Source organism: Anas acuta, chromosome 20 (assembly GCF_963932015.1).
Source record: "Anas acuta chromosome 20, bAnaAcu1.1, whole genome shotgun sequence".
Classification (NCBI taxonomy): Eukaryota; Metazoa; Chordata; class Aves; order Anseriformes; family Anatidae; genus Anas; species Anas acuta.
In genome coordinates, this window is record NC_088998.1 from 11,626,667 (window position 1) to 11,648,426 (window position 21,760).

Genomic DNA, 21,760 nt, shown 5'->3' on the forward strand with positions numbered 1-21,760 from the left:
TGTGATTGCATGTGTGTGTCATCTTCTGCTCAGCATTAGCAATAAGCTTCCATGCTTTTTTCTGTGTTCATCTGTTAACCTCCTCAGAGACAGACGATACCAGAAAGGGCAAGTCATGAAATCTATTCAGAATAGGTTAAAGTGCTGATATCAGAACTCCTGTGTGTGTATATATATATATATATATAAAACAAAACAAAACAACAACAAAACAAACAAACAATGGAGATCAGCTTTTTGTTTTGTTTTGTTTGCCTTCTTCCAAAAAGTAAATTAAAGTAAATTTGGTTTTGAAGAAAGTTATCCAAACTCTGAGAGCACCTTAATGTTTCTTATCTTGAAGAGGAACAAAACAGTGAGACAAATCTCCAATCCAAAGTGACTGACACTTGAATAAAATGCATGTTTACAGTGTTTCCAAGACTAAGGATGCAAGTTTCCCAGTGTACAAAAGTATTAGGCAAGCTGATCTGTAGTTAAGTTGAAGAATTTGTTGTATCTAAATTCATGCAGTGTATGATCTGACATTCTCTTTGACTTTACTGCCTTTCTTACAGGCTGTTTGCTACCAAGTGCAGTGGCTGCATGGAAAAGATTGCCCCAACAGAATTTGTGATGAGAGCCCTGGAGTGTGTTTACCACTTAAGCTGCTTCTGCTGCTGCGTTTGTGAACGACAGCTGAGGAAAGGGGATGAATTTGTTCTGAAGGAAGGGCAGTTGCTCTGCAAAAGTGACTATGAAAAAGAGAAAGACCTGTTGAGCTCTGTCAGCCCAGACGACTCAGACTCAGGTGAGCTTTCCCACTTCTGCCCCAGATGGAAAAAAACACAAAGGTTTGTAGAGCATTTTTACAGAGAAGTATATGCATTTACACATCTACTTTCTCTATATGCAGATGCCACCCATGCAAATGACATCTCTTAGCAGGCACAGTTGTAAAGCCCTAGTCTGTTCTCCTTAACTTAATTTGCTGCTCTCTTAGTAAAGGACAAAAGTTTATTTAATTTATTTGTTTATTTATTTACTTTTGGTCAAGATTGTGTTTTTCTATGAGACTGTAGTATGTGAATCAGACTGACTTCAAATATCTGAGACCTTGTTTAAAGTGTAGGCATACTTTCCTCCACCTAAAATTTGCTCTGATTTCAGGGAATCTTCTGCACATATACTTTCAACAATAAGCTACAAAAATGGGAAAAGTAGAAAACATGATTTTTCAGAGTATTCCAAAATATATTTCTCTCTTCAAATCACAGGCACTAACTTTAAGGGAAATAACAAGTACCACATACACATACTGAAAAGAATCTGGAAGAAAAAAAAAAAAAGAGAGAGAGAGAGGAGAGAGATAAATGGGTTTGTTCCAGCAATAGCATGAGTGGTGCAGACGAAGCCACTGTGGCTGCACACGGAGAGGATGTCTGCATATCAATTCCTGTTAAGGCAGGCAAGAAGACTCACACACACACAAAATAAAAAAAATGCAGTAACTTGGAGACCATCTCTGAATGATTTCAAGTACAATATTTGACTCTCCCTATCTCCACCCAGACTTCTTTCTGGTAGTATGTCTCTTCCATGCTTTCTGATCATTTGTGTTGTACATGTTATTTTGTGTTTGAGCTTCATTCTTGTGTAAACCTAGGAGGCAGTCTACATACTGACACAGGATAGCTGCTCTGTGGTTTGTGTGATACACATGGTAGAGAAGTGAGGCATGCAGAGCTTGCCTGTTACGGATTGTCAAGGATGTCTCCTACAGGTCCTACACTGTTCCTGATGAGTGCAAACTAAAGGGGTTCAAACTGTCCAGGTCCCAGGGATGACAGGTTCAATACCTCACTAAAATGCACTGCTGCTAGTCTACAGTGTGAAGTAACCTCTCCCTTAATGGGGACCTAGGGTTTGAACAGTATGATTACAACAAGCCTGCACCACCTGGCCTGGGGACTGAGGCACCATACTGTGCAAAAAGAACTTTCACCTTTTCCTAAAGAGGGAAGCAGAGTCCTCACAACTGACAGCAGCTGATGGGTGTTTTCCCCAAGTTCTCTGCAGCGAGGGAGAAATGAATACTTCCTGTCCTCCACCCACTTCCTAGGGGAAGTTTTGAAAGGGTGAGAAAAGATACTTGCTGTCTATCTGGGGCTGAGAGCACAGTAGTGCACAGGATAAACACTTCACGTTCTGGATGTGGGTTCTCCAGTCCAAAATCCAGTGTATCTGGCTGCTGTTACAGTGAGGACTGGGTGTGAAGCTCAAGCATTTCCAGGAGAGACAGGACTCCTCCTTCCTGTGCTGTGTATACTCACGAAGACTGGAAACTTTGCATTGCAGTGTGCTCTGGCTGAGTTCAAGACTAGAGACAGTGTGTATGCAGACTGCTGCCAGTCATCGTAATTGCTCATTTGTTTCCCAAGAAAATGTCTAAGAAAATCAACAATTACCAATCCATTAAGCGTACAAATAACACAAATGTTTCCCTGTAGTTTGGGAAAATACATTATTCCAAATTCACTAGGAATAGTAATTATATTTAGTCTCTAATCTGAGAGCCATATTCACCACGTTGCTCAAATTTATATTTTTGTGTCATGAATGCTGTAAGACAAAGGTCACTGCTGATTCAGCAGGATGTGCAGGATCAGAGCCTTTCTAAATCTCATGTCACAAGGTTTGTACTCTGTGAATCTGCCTGAGGTGTGTGAGTATGGTGTGTGAGAATGTACTTGCCTTTTAGTGTGTTTTACCATCACCAGCTTCAGCAACCTGCTGAAGACTGTCTGTATCCAGACAAACCCCTTCGAGAAGATCAGTGAGCAAGGCTGTACCCAGTCCTGCAGTGATGAGTGTGGTAATCCTGCTCCTCCTCTGCTGTTCTTGTCAGCAAGTGTGAGTGTGCCATGCTGGGACTGTTGTTTGCTGTTTGCCAGCTGCCTCTGAGGACTACATCTGGCACAGATAGTCCTTTACTACTAGATTTTGTGTTTCATGATTAGATGGGCAGTAAGATGCCAAAGCAGTACAAAATAAATTTGGTTTCAACTTCATTTTCCCTTGGCACAAGGGGTTAGTTTCTTACTCCTGGAGATGCTTTTTCACCATTATTCTCTGTTAGCCAAGCCCAGACCTGAAAAACAAGTTAACAAATTAAATGGGATGTTTCATCTCCCATTGTCTAATACACTGAAAACATAGATCTCACAAAAGCCTGTGTGAGAGCAAATGATCTCACATACCCCTGGCTGAGTATGTGTCCTTCCCCAATCAAATATTTATCCATTGGACACAAAAGTAACCCTCCAATGAGCAATATTAATCCTCACAAACCTTTCCTTAGAAATGGCATGCTCAAAAGTTAATAATGTCATGGTTATTAAAATGACTGAACTTCTCTTTAATCATTAGGAAAAAGATGCTTATTAAAGTAAAAGGTGATTAGATTGCTAGGTACATAATAATCAGACCTTAAAATGAATTAAAGTCTAATTTGTTAATTCCCCAAACGTCATCTTTGAGCATATCAAAATTGCAGCATGTTTCTTAAGGCTGAAGTCCCTAGAATAGTGTAATAATGTTTTCTGGAAGAAAAAAAAAAAAAAAAAAAAAAAAAAACACACACAAAAAAAACCAGTAGTCTGGTAAAATAAAATATACCACGTTGAAAAGTTTTTCATATTAGAATTCATACTTACTCTTCAAACTTTACCACTGAGATTGAAATTTCCCAGTACAATACACTAACACACATCATATCACCAGATCATAAGAATATTTAGAATCTAACTACAGAAAATACAAATAATCTATTTATTCTACACAAGCACATCTATATTTATTTGTATTTGCCAAGCAAGATAAATTTGTGCATGTACATGTAGACACATTGTAATACCCAGAGAAAGGATACTGTTGTTTTCCATGGGATGCAGAAATGAGAGGGCAAAGAATATATTTAATATTACCTCCAGAGCTTCAAAATATTCAAAACAATAACTGGAATCTATGCTATATTTAATGAAACAGACCTTAAGATATTTTGGGAATATTTGCGTTTACACTGTTTTGCTTCCCTAGCACCTCTCTGAAACTAGTGCTCTAGGAGAAGATGCAGCTATTCTGTGAAGGGAAAGTGTTGGAAAGCTAGTTGGTGTGGTTGCAACAGTGTCAGCAGGTGAGCGTAGATCAGACCGGGAGATGCTGGAAGGGCACCAAGTCTATCAGTGCCCGGTTCCTGAAGCACATTCTGAGTTTCCACCCCCTGATTAGTCCCATGCCCTTAATTTAAACTTAAGCTCATTCTTCTGCTTTTGTGAAATTTGATGTGGCAGTGTACCCGCATTTAAGAGAATTTAAGTAAATTTAATTCTTCAAATAAACATAGGATAATAGTTGAACCTGCTGACAAGTTTGCAGCTGAAGAGTAGTTCTCATACATGTTGTTATCTTGGTGGAACGAGCACGGTTCTATATTCTTTTTTTTTTTTTTTTTTCTTCTCACCAGTTAAAAGTGATGATGAAGATGGAGATGTTAAACCCACCAAAGGACAAGTAACCCAAGGAAAAGGAAGTGACGATGGGAAAGACCCAAGGAGACCTAAACGACCAAGGACAATACTTACTACACAACAGAGACGAGCATTCAAAGCATCCTTTGAAGTGTCTTCCAAGCCCTGTAGGAAGGTAGGTGCATCATCAGGGACCACCAGTAAGTTCTGACACCAGGCCGTGATGGTGACAGGGTTAGGCCACAGGTCCACATAGGCCCCTGCCCCTTCCCGGGCCAGCATCAGGTATCTGTGGTAAATGTAGAAAACTGGGCCAGCATATGGCAGTACTCACCCAAATTCCTTCTTATCCTTAAGCAGTTAGTAGCTTGGGATCAGCATAATGTTATTTCTGGGTACTCAGAATGTAACTGAGACCGATTCCTGTGGAGCAATGCTGTTTGCTTCTTGTAAAACATGTAGTAGTCATGGACAGCCAGAGCCTGGGTAAACAAGGGTCTTTGTGCCCTTCTTTCCACCACAGAGGGAGTCACTGTCCAGCAAGATGGGTGCAGAATCCTAGTCCCACTACTTGTCCTTCCAGTCCTGTTTTTTTATGAAAATTAATCATGGTGTTAATCTCAGTTATAGCAGCTAGGGAAAGGTATGATGAAGCTGATGAAAATGAAATCTCGGTGAAAAGCCACCTAGGTAACATTTCCTCCGAAATTTGATTGGGAAAAAATGGAGTCGGATCCCCAAAATTGTCATTGTTGGAAAAAGTAACTTTCTCTTGCAGATGTACAAAGTATGTCTCTTGGGACAGTGCAATGTGCCTCGTTGCCATTTTAAAGTATCAAGTTCTGCTTAAAAAATATGAAAAGTGTTCATACTAAATTTCTAATTTTTATACAGAACTCATTTATGGGTAAGACAAAAATCATGAAATGAGTTAATATAATTTTACATAGCTCAGAGCATTTGTTTAGTACTTACGAAATTGGTAGTGGTATGAAGGGCAGAACTTGCACAAACTGCAAAAATATGAAGGATTTTTAAAAATTAATTCTGTACCTGAAATTTTTATTGTAAATACAAACGTCTTCCTCTTAACATAACTTACTAGATGTAAAATAATAATAATAATAATAAAAATAATAATTTGAAAAAAATTATATCATTAAACTTTTCTTCCTTTAGGTCAGAGAAACACTAGCAGCTGAAACAGGACTCAGTGTGCGAGTTGTCCAGGTCTGGTTTCAAAACCAAAGAGCAAAGGTAGGTTGTTTGTCATGTTTTGAAATGTAGAATACAAATTGTCCTGCAACAGAGATTCCTTTCTCCTCCCTGAGTTGTTGTACATATCACAAAGATCCTAGGGACTAAACTATATACGTTTTTCATTCTCTGCTTTCTACATCCATAAGAGAAGGGCCACTTTCAAACACAAACATTAAGTTCTTGTCCTCAAAGCAATACAAGGTTGGGAGTAAATTTTGCATGAAAATACGAAGTAGAAACTGAAATGTTTAAGCTAAGAAAATAAACTGAAACCACAGTGATGTATGCATGAATATAAGTGTTCTGTATTTATTGACTTGATATTTGCAAAGAATTTTGAAAGGAAAAAAATATTTCATTCAGACCCATGAAATTGTTCTGTTCTTCCTCTTTTATTCAGATGAAAAAGCTAGCACGAAGGCATCAGCAGCAGCAGGAGCAACAAAACTCCCAGCGACTAGGGCAAGGTAGGGGATTTGAGATGGAGGTAAAGCAAGGGGAAACGAATCTTCAAGATTTCTCAAAGTGCCATTCCCACATGGGTGCATAATGTCTTGGAACAGCCATACATGGCATTCACAGCTCTGTAGGTAATGTGCGCCATCATCTGTGGAAGCACACACAGCAGCTGTGTCCAAGTGCTTGCCACGGGTTATCCCAAAGTCCTTTCATGGGGCCAGACCCTGGAAGTGCTTACACCGAAGCTGTTACCACCTTCCTAAAATAAATATGCAGTACAGAGGAGCTTTCACTGGAGGAAATCTCCAGGAGGCCCACTCCAGGGAGATCCCACAGTTAGCTTTATTTTCTCATGAAAAAAGGGAACCATGAATGGCTGGGCATCTGCAGACTGCCTGCAAGGGCATCAACATTGCTGATGCCCTGCTGTGTCCCAGATCATTTGGCAGGACTTGCACAGAGGTGCTAGGGCTTGTCCTGCTGCTTCATGGATGCTGCTAAGGAGCAGCATCTCAAGGCCTTGCAACCTCATATCCTCTTCTTTACACAGAACATCAAAACTGTCCTGATGTTCAGGATCATGGTCTGTGAGCAGCACATGGGGCTGTTCTGCATGCTGTCAAGGAAGCACTTACTGATTGCTCAACATGATATCCACTCCAGCTTAGGGAATCATTGTACCATTGCTGCATTAGCAGTATTAGGCTGGCATCAACAGGCATTAGATGTTATAAGGGCTATGCCAGACACAGGAGACTTTGGGAAGTTATGGTCAAGCACCCAGGAGCTCCATAATTATGTAGTCAGAGATTACAAGTCTTTCAATTTACTGTTGAGGGTTGTACTCTCAGACAAGATTGGGAATGCTCCTCTGAATAGCACCTAGCTGTATTCCTTCTGATCTCATGTTCAGTAATGCCACCAATACTACTGTCTGCAGCCTCTGTTGCTAAGCAGTGACTGTGCCCTCCTGTGTCTTCTGCAGAAGTAATGTCTAATCGAATGGAAGGGATGATGACATCTTACACACCACTTGCACCGCCACAGCAGCAGATTGTAGCAATGGATCAAAGCAGTTATGGCACAGACCCATTTCAGCAGGGTCTTACCCCTCCACAAATGCCAGGCGACCACATGAATCCTTATGGTAAGGCACGCATCATTCTGCTGCATCAGAAATAGCAGGGTTCATATGCAGGTTCATACTCCAAAGGTTCAACAGAGTTACTTGCTTTTATAATATATTTTTTTTCTGGGATTTGTACCAGGGAGTTTGTACCAGTCAGTTTTGTGTGTATGTTTTCATGTACACATAAGTGGGTAGAAGAGAGCTTATCCCAGGCTCTGGACACCCTTCAAAACTACTTCAGAGTATAGTTTTGATAAATGATAAAAACAAGCATCAGCACCTCTCCAGCCCCATTTTTTTTAAATCACTATCCAAGACATCTAAAAATAAAAAGAGACAAATTGTATCTCTCTCACAAGTTTTTCCCCTTCCTAGAGGCTCTGGGAAAGTAATGCTTTGAAAAGTTGTCTGCTAAGGATAAGTAATCTATTTATTCCAGAATAAATGACCACCCCTCTCAGATCCCTCAGATTGGACGCCTGGATTTGTTAAAGAGCAATTCTTGAGCTACTGAGAGGTATATCACCACAGGACATTTCTCCTGCATACTTACATTCTCTGTCCAAACTCAAGATGATGTTTTGGTTTGATAATTTCCTGCCCATACAACATCAAGTGAATAGGTACGCCAAATGCATCATGAGCATTAAATGCCTAATAATTGGTCCTGGACAATTGCAATGTGGCATTTAAACAAAACTTAAGAGGTTTTCTCGGACTGTGATTATTGGCCTTGCTATTGCCCACAAGGGCCTGTTACATCAGACTCATTTGTATTGACCAGGAGCACTTCTTTGCAGAGTTACACGTGCACATCACTTTCATGAGCATGAATTGCACACAGGCCAACAAGAAATCTGGCTTGGGTCTGTGTTATTACTTTTTTCCACTGAGGCAAGTCCACAGTAGACACCAGGCAATTTGGTAAATACTGTAAGGAGCTGAAGATATTTGAAGTGCAAATGAGCATTAGACGGCTTGTGATTTTGTTGCTAACAATGTGCTTGGCAAATTCTAAGCAAAACTCATTTAGAAGCATGTTCTGTGTTTCAAAACCAATGCAGGATTTAAAAGAAAGCCATTTTAAATGAAGGCATAAGGAAAAAGAACCATTGTAACACTTTCCTAAAGCTCACATTACTTGAGCTAGAGCTCTTTCTGGTACCTTAAGATACAAAGTAAGCTGAAATTCTAGTTGCTAAGGGAAATAAATGGTGCTGTGTTCCAAACCAGCCCCCAGCGAGTGGAATTTTCTGACAAGAAAGCATGTTTACAACTGTAGCTCATTTGAGGCCAGGGAAGTTGGGCCTCCTCCTGGGTCCCGTCGTGTTTGTCGACCTGCCTTTTACCTTGTGTGTAAATGAAGACCGTTACTGGTTATGGTCCTCAGGCTGCTTTTTCCTGTTGTTGGGCTCTCAGCGTCTGGTCCTCCTTTCCTCCATGGAGCCCCCACAAGTGCTGAATCCCAGCTCAAGGAACGCCAGGGACCTTCTCCCCTGACACCGTTTGCTTACATTGTCAGCCAGGACTTGCTTTGGTACTGTTGACTGGGGCATAAACTAGATACTGGTATTTTTCTGCAGTTTTCTGCACTTCTAAGTGGTATTGCTGACAGTTGAACTTTGCAAGTTGATTGCTAGCCTTTCTCTTTATAGGTCAGATGCTTAGAGCCAACTTATGTTAACATGCCAAAACAAAACCAGGAGCATTCCATTTTGCTGCAGTGTGCAACATATGAGCATCCATGTGTACTATGTCCTTCTTTGACTGCACAGAATACCGCTTAACATATACATTTCATTTACAGGAAACGACTCAATTTTTCATGATATCGACAGTGATACCTCTTTAACTAGCTTGAGCGACTGTTTTCTTGCCTCTTCTGAAGTTAACTCCATGCAGGCTAGAGTAGGAAACCCCATTGACAGGCTGTACTCTATGCAGAGCTCATATTTCGCCTCATGAAAATAAAAGAAAACAAACAGCCGGCGTATGTTTAGCCAGTGACTTTTTCCAGTGCAGACTCTACAGCCATATGTTGCCCAGCTCTTCCTTCACAGTGACTCCTGCCGCCTCTGGACTGCAAAGAGCATTTTTAGGAAGACTGTATCTGTGTGCATATATGTATGTATGTATATATATATGAATACCTACCTAGTTACATACATACATATATAAACAAAACACATCCACTGGTCCCATACCCTTGATTCCCAACTTGCACCAGATCAAGAGAGAAGCGTGGAAGGAACAGAAGACCCTGCTCTTCACCAGCATTTTTTTTTTTTTTTTTTTTTTTTTGAGTTCATCGATATAAAGGAAATGGATTTTGCAGAAAGCTAGACCTTTTCCTCCTTTCTCTCTCCCTTTCTTTTGGATGTTTAATTATTTTTTTTTAAGCCACTGATACTGACATCAGTCAACCACATGAAAAATAAATCAAAGAAACTGGAGATTCCTCCCTTTTCTTACTGCATGATTCATACTATGTTGTGGATAAATTGCCATTTGAACTGTGAGAAGTTAATGTAAATGTGACGTTCAACATTTGTTTCCTTTCTACATTTTTTTACATAATCTAGATCTGCTGATTAGTTTATAGCCCTTATACATATGATACTGAGGAAACTGGTTAACAGTTATATTTATGGAGAAAGCCAGTGATTTTGTAATAAGAAAGGTCTATGACCCTGGAGAGGAGATGCATGTTAGGGACAGAGGCATTTAGATTAGTATTGATCTTTATTAATTAAAACTAAAGGTGCTTACAAGACAGAGTTTTATTTATTATTATTATTTTTTTTTTTTTTGGAGTGTGAGAATAAAACATTTACTTTTGTTTTTAAGTATTCCAGTGCCAAATTCCAAGTCTAGGCTATGATTGGCAAACATGTTGTTCATTCTGTTCTGTTTATTTCTGTTTTGCATGAGGCATAAATGTGCTATTTGCCATTGTCCATCTGGAACAATTAAGCACTCCTTTAGTTAATTATCTTGCTTCAGCAAGAATCTATGTTATACAGTTCTAGCCTGAACCATCAGAAGTCCTGAAATGTGCACCAGCTAGGAAGAAGAAAAAAAAAAGTAGGAGAGAAGTCACAATGGGAGGTTTAGATATACTGAGCTGAAATCTAAACAGAAATACTGCAAGTTTCATGCTGATTTACTGTATTTACAGTAAATACTCCTATTAACCTTTTAGGGGTGCAAATGGAAGAACAAGAAATGCATAAATTGAAGGAAATGTCCCAGATGAAGTTTGATCATCTCAGATGCTAAGTTTGAGCATATGTCATATAGGTTTTCATAGGGCATAAAATGTTATAAATAATAATAGCATAGTTATAAATATTGCCTGGTGATAATTATAATGTGGAGAGGCAGACAAGTACAGTCATGGTTCCTAGTGGAGAAAACTTCATGGGGAAAATTTGCCAGGGTAATATCAGTAATTATAGGGTGTGTTCAAAATAGAGCTCATGGGGAAAGATTGGCAGGATAGGCCCTTTCTGAAATAAATACCTTTACTATATTGACCATAATATCCAAAACCAAGCCAAAGTGTTGGTTAATCTGATTCCTTTGGATGAGGACTGGCAGCAGCTCAGAGCAGCAGCCTCCTGGGAAGGCACAGAGCATTCCATTTGCAGGAGTGCAGACACTCCCTGGGACTCTGACCCTGGCCAAGGGGCACAATTCCTATGTGGGGAGGGAAGGAGTGCCCACTGCACCCAGCCCCAGAGCTCCTCTGCCCACAGAGCTTGGTTCTGCTGGGCAGCCATGTGTCTCTTTGCTCAAGCAGCAGGGCTCACCCTGCACCCCGGAGGGAGTGATGGCATGGGTAGGTGGTAGGTCCAAGGGAACAGGTAAGATCATGTTCTTCTCCAACATGAAGATGCAGACTGAGAGCGTAAGAGGTTTAGTAAGAAAGCAAATTTCTGTCTTTGAGATAAGCCCATGCATCTCCACACTGTGATGAGGTAAGCACTATGGGAGAAGACTACATGCATACACTGCAGCAGAGCTAAGCACAGACCTGGAGGTAAACCCCTCCTGCTGTAGAGCAGTGGCCAACTAACCACCTGCCTTATACAGGGCCCTTAATGTGTGAAGGAACCAACAACCCTGTGCAGGGTGATGCTCCCCTTCCTGTAGGTGCCTATTTCATCTCTCCAATGTGTCTGCCATGCCCAGGGAGGGAGGGGGGGTCTGTTACTTTTGCTAGTAACCATTCTCTCACTTTCTTGTAGGGATGTGTTTTTTTAGTTGAAGGTTGTGAGCCCCTGCATATGTTTTGAAATGGGAAGAATTTTCTTTTTGCAGCCATTCTTCCCTTTCTTTGCGTGTCAAGACAACAATTTCCTTTCTCTCTTCATGTTAGCAAACATAAAGAACTCAGGTGAGCTATACTGCTTGCAGGGCAGAAGGCAAGCACTTTTCATTATAAACATTTATAACCACCAATCTCAATTAATTCATGATATTTTCCTGCCCATCCTCCTCCTGTGCACCTTCAGAGTCAGGGAAAAGTGCGTTCACCATCTCAAATGTACTGGGTTTATAGACTAGACAAAAATCTTGCTTTGTCCCTCATTCCTGGAAGGACCAAAATGGCATTTATTGTATACAGAGACTTAAGTGATAACTATAATGTGTCCTACAGTTTGGATAATTGTCTTGTCCCAACTCTACCTCTGCTTCTGGGCTGGTTGTTGAAAATACAATCAATTTCCAAGGTAAAGAATCCAATATCCCGTTTGATAGCTGAAGTAACCATAATATTTTGCTGTTCTTTAGATGGTTGTTTGCTACCTTATCTTTTTCTTTCATTGCAATGTACCTGTACATACCATCTCCTTTTCCCTTGGTGTGTTGTATGATGATGCCTTAGCTGTTTGTTCCCCCATATTCTACCACCTCTGGTGCCACAGGCACTACACAGTCAAGCCATCTGGCATGCATAATGCTTCCCTTGCCACTGTGGATTGCTGCTGGTCAAGGGAAGGAATGCATGGTCAGTGATTTCCAGCAGACCCATTAAATCTGGCAAAGGCCAAAGTTCATTAAAGCAAAATAAATGTCACTTTTTTGTGGAATGAATTATCCTACTGGAGTGTGATCATTGTGGTTTTAACCTGGGACCTGCAGTAAAAGATTATATAGCAACCTCTGACCTTTTTGATTTCTGTTTTACTCTTCTGTTGTCAAGGGAAATGTCACCAATCAGGTGAAAGTAAAATGTTTAATGGTCCATATCACAGTAATATCTTATACTGAGTCAAATTGATAAACCCTTGCCAAAAATTCTTAGCATCTGGCACTTCCACGGAAACCACAAACAATGATTGCACATATGGGAGCTTGAAGGTTAGAGGTCATGGCAGCGGTTTATTACATGCACCTTACAGTGATCATTTTCCCTAGGAAATTAACCCTTTTCTAATATAAATGCATCAAGTGAACTCTTCATGGTGTTCCAATCATTGTTTTGGCTAAGCAAGGAATACATGTTAAGCTAAAGTGGTGACAAGATGCAATTAAGTAAAAGATGATTGATTAGGTTTCAGTGTTTGCTCAATAATGTTTAAAAAAAGGTTACTGTGAGATCAGAATGAATACGCTAAGTAACAGCTTCCTCAGAGGTCTTTATTGTGCAATTACAAGATCTGTTCATAAAAGCAATGATAGCACACAGTTTTTCCTGCCTTCATGAATGGTTACTGAGCAGTGTGGTCACTGAACCCACCAACTGGCTCTCAGCTGGGCAGCAACATATTTCCATTGCATGGTTGAATGTCAAGGGAACGATTCCTACCATGTACTGCTCCTTTCAGCCCCCCCTATTTTTCACAACACTATGGGATAAACCCCATATTCTAAGCAGTTAGGGGGCTGGCAGTAAATGTGTTTAGTTGCAACATGAAAGACAGTTATGTTGCTGTAAGTAAAATTATAGTGGTTGCACTCACTAAGATTGAAGCTGCATCCTAGGAAGTTTGATCTTACTGACTTCTTTAAACACTGTCATCAAAAACATCCAGATCACTTAACCCAGTCGCTGCTAACCATGCTGAAGACATGACTTGCATTAGTCTCACGATGCCTGCTGAGTAGATTCTTCAGACTCACCCTACACAAGCCTGATGAATGTTACCAAGTCCTTTAAGGAGGTCGCTACTGCTCTATCAGCAGCAACTTAGCCACCTCACTGTGCCATCATTGCATGGGGAAGGGCCTTCAGGCTGGCAAACCTTCCAGAGATGATGTGAGCCCACTTACCTCTTCATACTGTGCTCAGGACTCCCTTCTGGTTTCTTTAGGGATCAGAAATACCTCCCAAGCCACCTTCCCATGTGCCCCAGAGAACCCAGCTCACCATGATAGTGCTAGGGATGCTGCAAGCTGGGGTTTGCAAGAGCACCTTCTTCAAAACATGTCATAATAATTCTGACTGTCCCAAAAAGTCACTAAAAATGAACAGCAGAATGAAAGAGGGAGGGAAAGGCTCTCACAAGCCCCAATTTTGGTCATAAAAGTAAAAGGAAAGCGAGCATATTAAAGCACATCAAAGCCATGGAAGCTGGAGCCACAGTACACAAAGTCTGAAATGCTCAGGGCGGTGCTTTACACAATCTGATGCCCAAACCATTCATGCCATGCATTCACGGAGAGCAGATGTTCCCTGCATGTGCTGGTTCATCTTTAGCATGTCTTCATTCCTCCTCATGCTGGTGGCACTGGACAGCTGACATCTGCACCCATGGTGATGTGGCTAGGGCTTCAGGTTTTGGGTCTGTCTTGCTAGGTGACTACTTACACACTTGCTTAACTTTTGGCAGGTATGTAAAGCCTGTAGACTTTGGTGGGATTTAAGCACAGTCTTGCTCATTTGAGGCCCACCTGAATAAACTGAAAACTGTTTGCCTTCCTAAACGATACAGCCAAGGTCCTTTTGGTTCTGCACACCATTCTTCTGTTTAGTAGTGACTGTGAAGGGACTGCCAGATATTTAACATTGGGAACTCTGTTTTTAAGTGAACACCTTATTTTTTAGCTGTGTATGGCTGTATTACTTGTATATTTATATATTCTGTATTTATGTTATCAAAATGTAGTATTTTGTAGCTGTCTGTTACAGTTTGTTCAACTTGTAAAAAAATATGAATATGCTCTCTCATAATTAACCATCTGCCTCTCCTCACAGTAGTTTCCCTGCTCCTTTCCCTCTGCATTGGTAACAAACCACCATAATGTATGTAGATCATTGTCTTTTTTTTTTTTTTTTTGGTTATTATTATTTAATTACTTGTCATTGTTAAATTATTTATTAGTGTTTTTAAATTTCATTTCACTGATTTTTTTTTCCTGCCACCATTGTCTGGCAGCTAAGATACATGAATTTCTCATTATGCTTCTTCCTTTGTGCACATGCACACATACACAAACACAGTAAACAAAAACAAAAAAGAGGGAAAAAAAGATAACACTTCAGTATATTTGTAAATAAACAACCTGTAAACAAAGCAGGATTTTCTTTCAGTGTGCAGTTCTTTCTTTGCTTTTGCAGACTGAAAGTGTTTTCTCTGCAAAGTGGGGGATGGCACCACTGTTTTCTCAGGCAGGATAACCAGGGGATCATTATAACCAGCCATTGTGTTATATATTTATTTTTCAGTAATGTGGAATGGTAGTCCAGACTATTAATTGAGTTCCCTCCTTTGTTCCAAGGGGAGATAAAGCAAGGGCAAAGACAGAGTCTTCCTTCACACTGTTCCTCAGCCTCCATAGTTTGAGAGCTCCTCCGTAGGGATGGGGATAGTCATCATACATATCATCATGGCTCTCAGCCTTCTTTGCATAGGCTGTCTTAAGACAGGTGAAGTCTGTAGGAATTGAAGATGGTGCAACCAGACTACTCACACAGCTGTAACTCTGTCAGGACCAAAGTGTGTGTGGTGTCTACTTGTTCCTGCTAGCGCTAGGAAGAGAGGCAACTTCTTGCCCACTCACAACATCTGCATCCTGCATACTAGCCTGCCTCCAGGGCTTACACTTAAGCATATGAATATGAGCAGTCAACTGCAATAAGCCTAGCAGAAAGCATACTGGGAATACCTGGGATCATGACAAGCTTGGGTGCACTGCCCTGATGCCACCAGCCACAGGCACAGCTGTTGAAGAAAGTGGGAAAATACCTCTTAGAGCAAACAGCTGACACCATGAACACAGCATCTCACACTGGCCGTCTGCTTCATTCATTGAATAGCAGAGTTCTAGAAGATTATCAGTGTTTCTGACACATGAATTGCTTCAGGGGAAGACTGTAGTAGTCATTGCCACTGACTGCTGTGGAGAGTTACAGCCTAAGTGGATGTCCAACTGTCAGATAAATTCGGTGGGGGGGGTGGAGGGGGGAGATGGTAAGAGCTGTTTGCTGCTGTTAATAATGTCCTGGGTGCAAACTCCAGCTGTCCTGCTGTTTACCAGGGCTTGGCGGTCATCAAGGGAAGGATTATCCAGGGAACCCACTGTGCCTGTGCCCTGACCCTACACATTTCCTGCTGACACCAGACATAGATGGGATTCTCACCCACTGAGATGTGGTATGGTCTTATCTGTCCAGTTTTGTTGTAAGACAAGTTAGATATTATTAATAGTTTTCCTTCAGAGTCTTCCATTTAAACTATTTTAATCTGAGAATTACGGTTTCCAGCAAAATGCTGTTTTTCACCCACAGAAAACATATGCTCAGTCTTCTTGAGATAATTTTGATCATGGTAGAAGTAAAAATAAATAAATTTCAAATTAAAAAAAAAAAAAAAAGACCAAAACCTGCTAGATTTTCAACAGAAACTATAGGAAAAGGACAATTTCTGAAAGATATGTTCTTTAAAGGGAAGAAAACAAAACAAATACAGGTATAGAAAGTGAACCAGCTCTAGAAGTAGGCATCTAGATAGTCTGGACCAAGGTTTTTAACCTCCTTTTCTCTATTTTAGTGGTATAGAAATGGCCATGTGGTTATTTTTTAAATTATCTTAACCAATGCCATTTAAGTGAAAAACAAGCAGTGTTGCTGACTTGGAGAAGCAGCACAAGCAGAAAGGCACAGAGCTGCTGCAGGGGAATGAGGAAAACTCAGCAGACAGCTTGTTATTGCCCAGTATTCTTGGCCTGTCTCCTGAGCAGGTTCTGCTCTTCAAGCTTGATGTACATGGGGAAAGAAAGCCCACTCAAACAGCATTCACCTGACCTTCCTTTGCAGAGGAAATGAGCTGTTCTGTTGGTTCCTGCCATGGAGTGCTCATATTGGAAAACAGAGGGCTAATATCCTCAATGTTTAGACTCAGAAAGAAAGTCCTCTTAGCTGCCAGTTGTTTCTGGTATGTACAGGCAGCACATAGGGACCACACTAGTGCAACAGCCCTGTCCAAGGACCACATATCTGTGGGTCTCTGAGCATCCCAGGTTGTCCCGTACAGTCAGCGGGTCCATGCGGTCAGGACCAGGAGGTTCTCCAGGAAGAATGGAAGAAGCACAACCAGCAGCCCTGGATAGGTTCAACACAATTGTCCAAAGATGTACATTTTGCATTAGCACTCCTCAGAATTGTATTCACACTCTTCACAGGCTCCTGCTAAAGCAGTACTTGGTATTGTCAAAGAATGTGTAACTGCAGATCTAGCTGGAATGAGAAGCGGGTCCTACACCAATGCTGAAATGTTTTGTCTGCTTGTTTGGATGGGTAAGGCTTGTGAGAGCTGCACACATGCTGCAGATAGGCAGGCCAGTTCAGGTGCTCACAGGCACCATCTGTGACCTGTTTCAGGACAGGTTGTGAGTTAGGAGAGCCAGCTGTGCTCAGCAACACCTGCAGAAGTGCCCAAGAGTTGACTCAAAGGGCAGAAGTCCTGGTAATACAGCGTGTGGAAGCTGCAGTGGTGTCAGAGAAATCTAACAAGATATTTTTTTGGAGCAAAACACAAGTGAGGGGAACCATATTCTAAAACAGACAAGTGTATATAAGTATTACCAATGGATTATAATGTATTCATCTAGTAATGACAAATTTGAGACCAATATAAAATGATAGATATATGCTGATGTCTGTGGGACAATGTAAATATGGACGTAAACTTCAACTTCAGCTGAGGTTTGATTTGGTCACATCTGATTATAAGTTGCCATTCCCCTGCTCTAGAGACATTAAATTTCTTTTTTGTGCCTCACGCATAAAGTCACAACTTCTATTTTTTATTAAAAATCAAAAGATATGGTTTTATACCTAACCTGTCATCACCAAAAGGGGCAGCCCTGTTCCCACCGCCACTGCCAGTCATACCATTTCAGCACATACTTTGCAGCCCTTGTGGAAAAGGATACGTTTATCTGTCTTTCTGTCTTGAAAAGCAGTCCATGAAGGATCAAAATGAAAGTGGCTTCCCCAGAACAGCTGCTTAATCTGACCTGAGCAGTGAGAACGTGTGCAAGAATCTAAGAAAGAAAATGAATGCACAGGGGAAGTGGGACTGGGCAGAGGGAAAACAATCTGTCCTTTTTCACAGCAAGCCACAGTTTTACCAGGGGGGAAGTAGTACACCCCAAGAGTAGGATGTTAAGACAACTGTCCCGTCTTTCCCACAGCAGTTTGCACATAAAGCATGCAGTGTCATGCAGGGTACAGTGGATCAAGAGGTGGCAGCTCAATAACATAATAAAAATAGTTCATAAGTAGTCAAAACTTTTTTTCAGTTTTTGTTAATTTAGATCCTAAGGATATTTGTAAAGCTGCTGAGCACAGATCTCTCTCTGCTAAAACTCTCACTCCAGAACTTGACCTTAAGGACTGATCAATAAATTGTCTTTGTTCCCAGTCAAAACCTTCTTTCCCTTTTGCTGTCCACCTCCAAATTGCATCATCATGTGCCCCTCATGCTTGTTATTGGTGGAATGTCACTAAGGAAAAATGGATTGCCATTAGCAATTGTTTTCACCTAAGTCAGAGTTAGCTACTCAAATATTCATGCTCTGCATGCATCTAATATTTATGAAGTAAGAATTACTGAGTTGCCCATAGCCATTTCTGAATCTCCCCAAAAAGATGGGTGAAAGGGATCGGAAAAAAAATAAATAAATAAAAAAAAATTAATACATTTGGAGCTTTCTTTGCTGTTCTGCATTGTTTGTGTTGTGTTTCTCTTTGGTGTCAGTGAGACAGAATGAAGACTGATTTATATGCCACAGCTGTAGCAAACAAAAGAAGAAGAGACCAGGGAAATGGCTAGAGGTAAAAATGCCGGTGCAAAGGGCTAAAGGCCTGCACCTGGGTACTGCTTCCCATGCAGTCTACCCCCCTTGGAGCACCTTGTAAAATCAGATTATCTGCTGGACACAGGAGTTCAAACAGCCCTTCAAAAGATTTGTCTTAATAATTGCTGCCTTATCTTAACTTCTGTTTTTTTATCAGCCAAACTGCTGCTGGGAGGCAGATCCTGAGGATAAGGTGCTGTCACTCTTAATTATTATTACCTCTTATAATGAAAACACATTTGTTCATCCTTCTGTGCACTCAGAAATGGTGTAACTAATGAATGTTTAGTGTTTTATCAATATTTTTAATAACATAAAAGAAACGTTATGAGTATGGCCCCACTGTATAAAATGATCATGGATTAAATGCTATTAAATAAAGAGTATACCTGTTTCTCATTTATTTGTATACAAATATAAACAAATTACTCATTAAGAATGAAACACATTTTTATATTCTCAGAAAACCATTCTTTCCTGCAAACTGTATTTTGCAGTTAGGATGCTGTGAGGCTATATTCTGTCACTGGAACATGGTTATTAGCACTAGAAACAGCATGTATATTCTGAAATAAGAGAGGTGATAACATTATTTCTTTGTTTATTTATAACAGGAGAACAGAACATTATCTTTAAAAGCATGCTAATGAATTTGGCTTCTAGTATTTATCCAATTGACATCTGACATTTGCATTCCAAACTGATTTTTCTCATCTTTTGAGAACTAAAATATGAATTACTTGGATGAAGAGAAAGCACGCCTTTAGTTGTACTTGTGGAAGAAAAGACCTTCTTATATTCTCTTTGGTCCACTTCTCCTCACTTGGGTCTGACAATCCCCACTGATGGTAGCTGGGCTTGGACACACCTTTGCCAGCTTGACATTGCATTATACTGAGCCCCAGTGTTTCAGTATCACAGCTTCATCTGATCATGTTATGAGCAAGACATGTACTGTAATTGACCAGAGCTGCACCCTGAACTAGAGAGGAAGAGAATAATACTAAGTGGAGAACTACGTAAAACACAAGGTGTATCAAAGCATTGCATCTTTTCCTACCTCTTGATAGAGTATTTACCTCCCTTTTCTCTACCTCTTCTCTATCCTCTGTATTTACACTCATTCACATTCTTTTGACTTTCAGTTAATACGAGGGCATTATATTCTCTCTTTGTTAACCTAAAAGAGGAAATAGGGTGATATTTTTGTATGCTTTTGAGATGGTACATCCACAAAGAAGTATGCAGGGGACTAACAAGATACCTGCTCACTCAGAATCATGCCTGCTCACCACTTTTGCCAGCTAGTCATTGATTAGCTGATAGTGAATACCAAATCCATTCCTAGCAGTGAAAGATAATGAGAGTTTGATTAGACCCTGGCATAGTCATATAATGTCCAAAGGAAAAGGACTTCACATGACAGGCACATAAAATGCAATGCTTTTACAACAAGCATTTAGAGGATGACACTAAGGCTGACGTAATGGAACTGTGGACAGAGCCCAAAAGGCTTGATTTCAGTACTCCAACTAATGATTTTGGTCAGTGACACGGATTTTTCTCATTCTCTAGCTTTTCTGTCCCTCCTCTTTGAAAAACAAACAAACAAACAAAAAACCTTTCTGTATGTTCTGTATGCTGTTTGTTATATTTAACTTCTTAAAAGACTTACTAATGATTTGAGTGGTTTTGTCAGAGTTGAGCCATTGTTTCATGAGTTATTGTAGAGAAGTGTGAGGTGCTGAAGGCTTTCTTACAGTTTTCTACCTGAAACATTATTTCCTGAATAAGCAATCAACTTCATTTTGGGAGTATTAGGACTATGGCAGCCTTGAGACAGCTCTTTCTAAGAGTACTTCTAGGTCTTTTGCTGCTTCATTTCAGTGTTGAAAACATTGTTTTGAAAACTGTGATGAGACAGAATGGACAAAACAAAGTTGAGAAGCTAGGTAATGGTAGTGCCTAAAAGACAGAGTAATAAAGCAGAGGATGGTAACCAGGATAATGGTGACAGTGATGCACAGTGGGGGACTATGTGCAGGTTCCTTCTGGGACTTGGGAAGAGCATGAGGAGGGTGATGGTATCAGGGTCTGCAATGAAGCAGAATCTGCACCACATTGCTCTCTACTACTGTGCAAGGTATTTGTGGGAGTGTCTGGAGAAGAACACTCTTCTTTGTTGTCCTGCCTCCAGTCCGATACTGAGACTTCTATGCATGAATTTCCCTAACCCAGTCCTGGGGACAAGCCCTGCTCACACAGTGGGGTGGGGAGCTTTCCCCAGGTACACACATAAAAGCAAGCAGTACTACACAGGCTCAGACATCATGCTTGCAACTGCAGATGTGTACACGGTTCACTGCATTAAATGTTTTTCTAAGGAAGGTGTTTCACAACACACCAGTCTGTATTATTAAAATGAGGAACATGGGATATGAAACGCCTTTTCCTTTTAAATACCCATTCTGTAATTACCATGCCCTCTCCCTGCTAGAGGGAGTTTGTCTGTGGGTGTTGTGTAATGGTTATTAGCTGCACACCTACAGACAGCAAAGACAGGGAGTTCTCTCCTAGGCTCTCCACCACACCTCCCATGTTACCAACACTACTTATTCAGGCTTCTTTAATTTGTTTCTTTGTTCAACTTGTAACAAGTAAACGGGTGTCCAGCAAAACACAATGAGTTACTACTAATCAGATGACCAGTGATCTTATACTAGCTGTGGCAATCCCTCACACCTGTGTTGTTAGATTAACATTGATAAGGAGCCACCAATAAGCCTTGCACAGAAGTGCTCCCAGTGAAGCCTGTGGATTTCCTTGATCTTTCTTTACAGTTTACCATTATGTGAAAAACTTTTGCTTTAGAACTGAGTAATTATACTTCCAGTGGCAACAGTCTTTCCTGAAGGACACATCAATGCCTGTCTGCTGCTTACCGAAGCAGGCAAAATATAAGTGACCAAAAAAAAAAAAAAAAATTACCACAATGACATGGATAGCCTAAACTCCTTTTTTCATTTCTCTGAAGAGGGACATGCCCCAAGATCTCTACACCAGATAGAAACAAGAGTATCTTTGAAGACAAGTT

At 40.6% G+C, this 21,760-nt stretch overlaps 1 protein-coding gene across 2 annotated transcripts in view; it reads left to right on the forward strand.

Moving 5' to 3' along the window:
- LMX1B (LIM homeobox transcription factor 1 beta) overlaps window positions 1–19,052 on the forward strand; it is a 115,519-nt gene extending 96,467 nt beyond the window's left edge. Inside the window, exons 3-8 of one of the 2 annotated variants that reach the window (XM_068656960.1) lie at window positions 558–790; window positions 4,505–4,683; window positions 5,688–5,765; window positions 6,169–6,235; window positions 7,213–7,374; window positions 9,164–19,052. In XM_068656960.1, coding sequence (XP_068513061.1) covers window positions 558–790; window positions 4,505–4,683; window positions 5,688–5,765; window positions 6,169–6,235; window positions 7,213–7,374; window positions 9,164–9,321 — 877 coding nt within the window. In that variant the 3' untranslated portion in view covers window positions 9,322–19,052. Of the gene's footprint in view, window positions 1–557; window positions 791–4,504; window positions 4,684–5,687; window positions 5,766–6,168; window positions 6,236–7,212; window positions 7,375–7,795; window positions 9,141–9,163 lie in introns of those variants that run through there. The other variant, XM_068656961.1, reaches the window with a different exon arrangement.
- The last annotated feature ends 2,708 nt before the right edge of the window (window positions 19,053–21,760 follow it).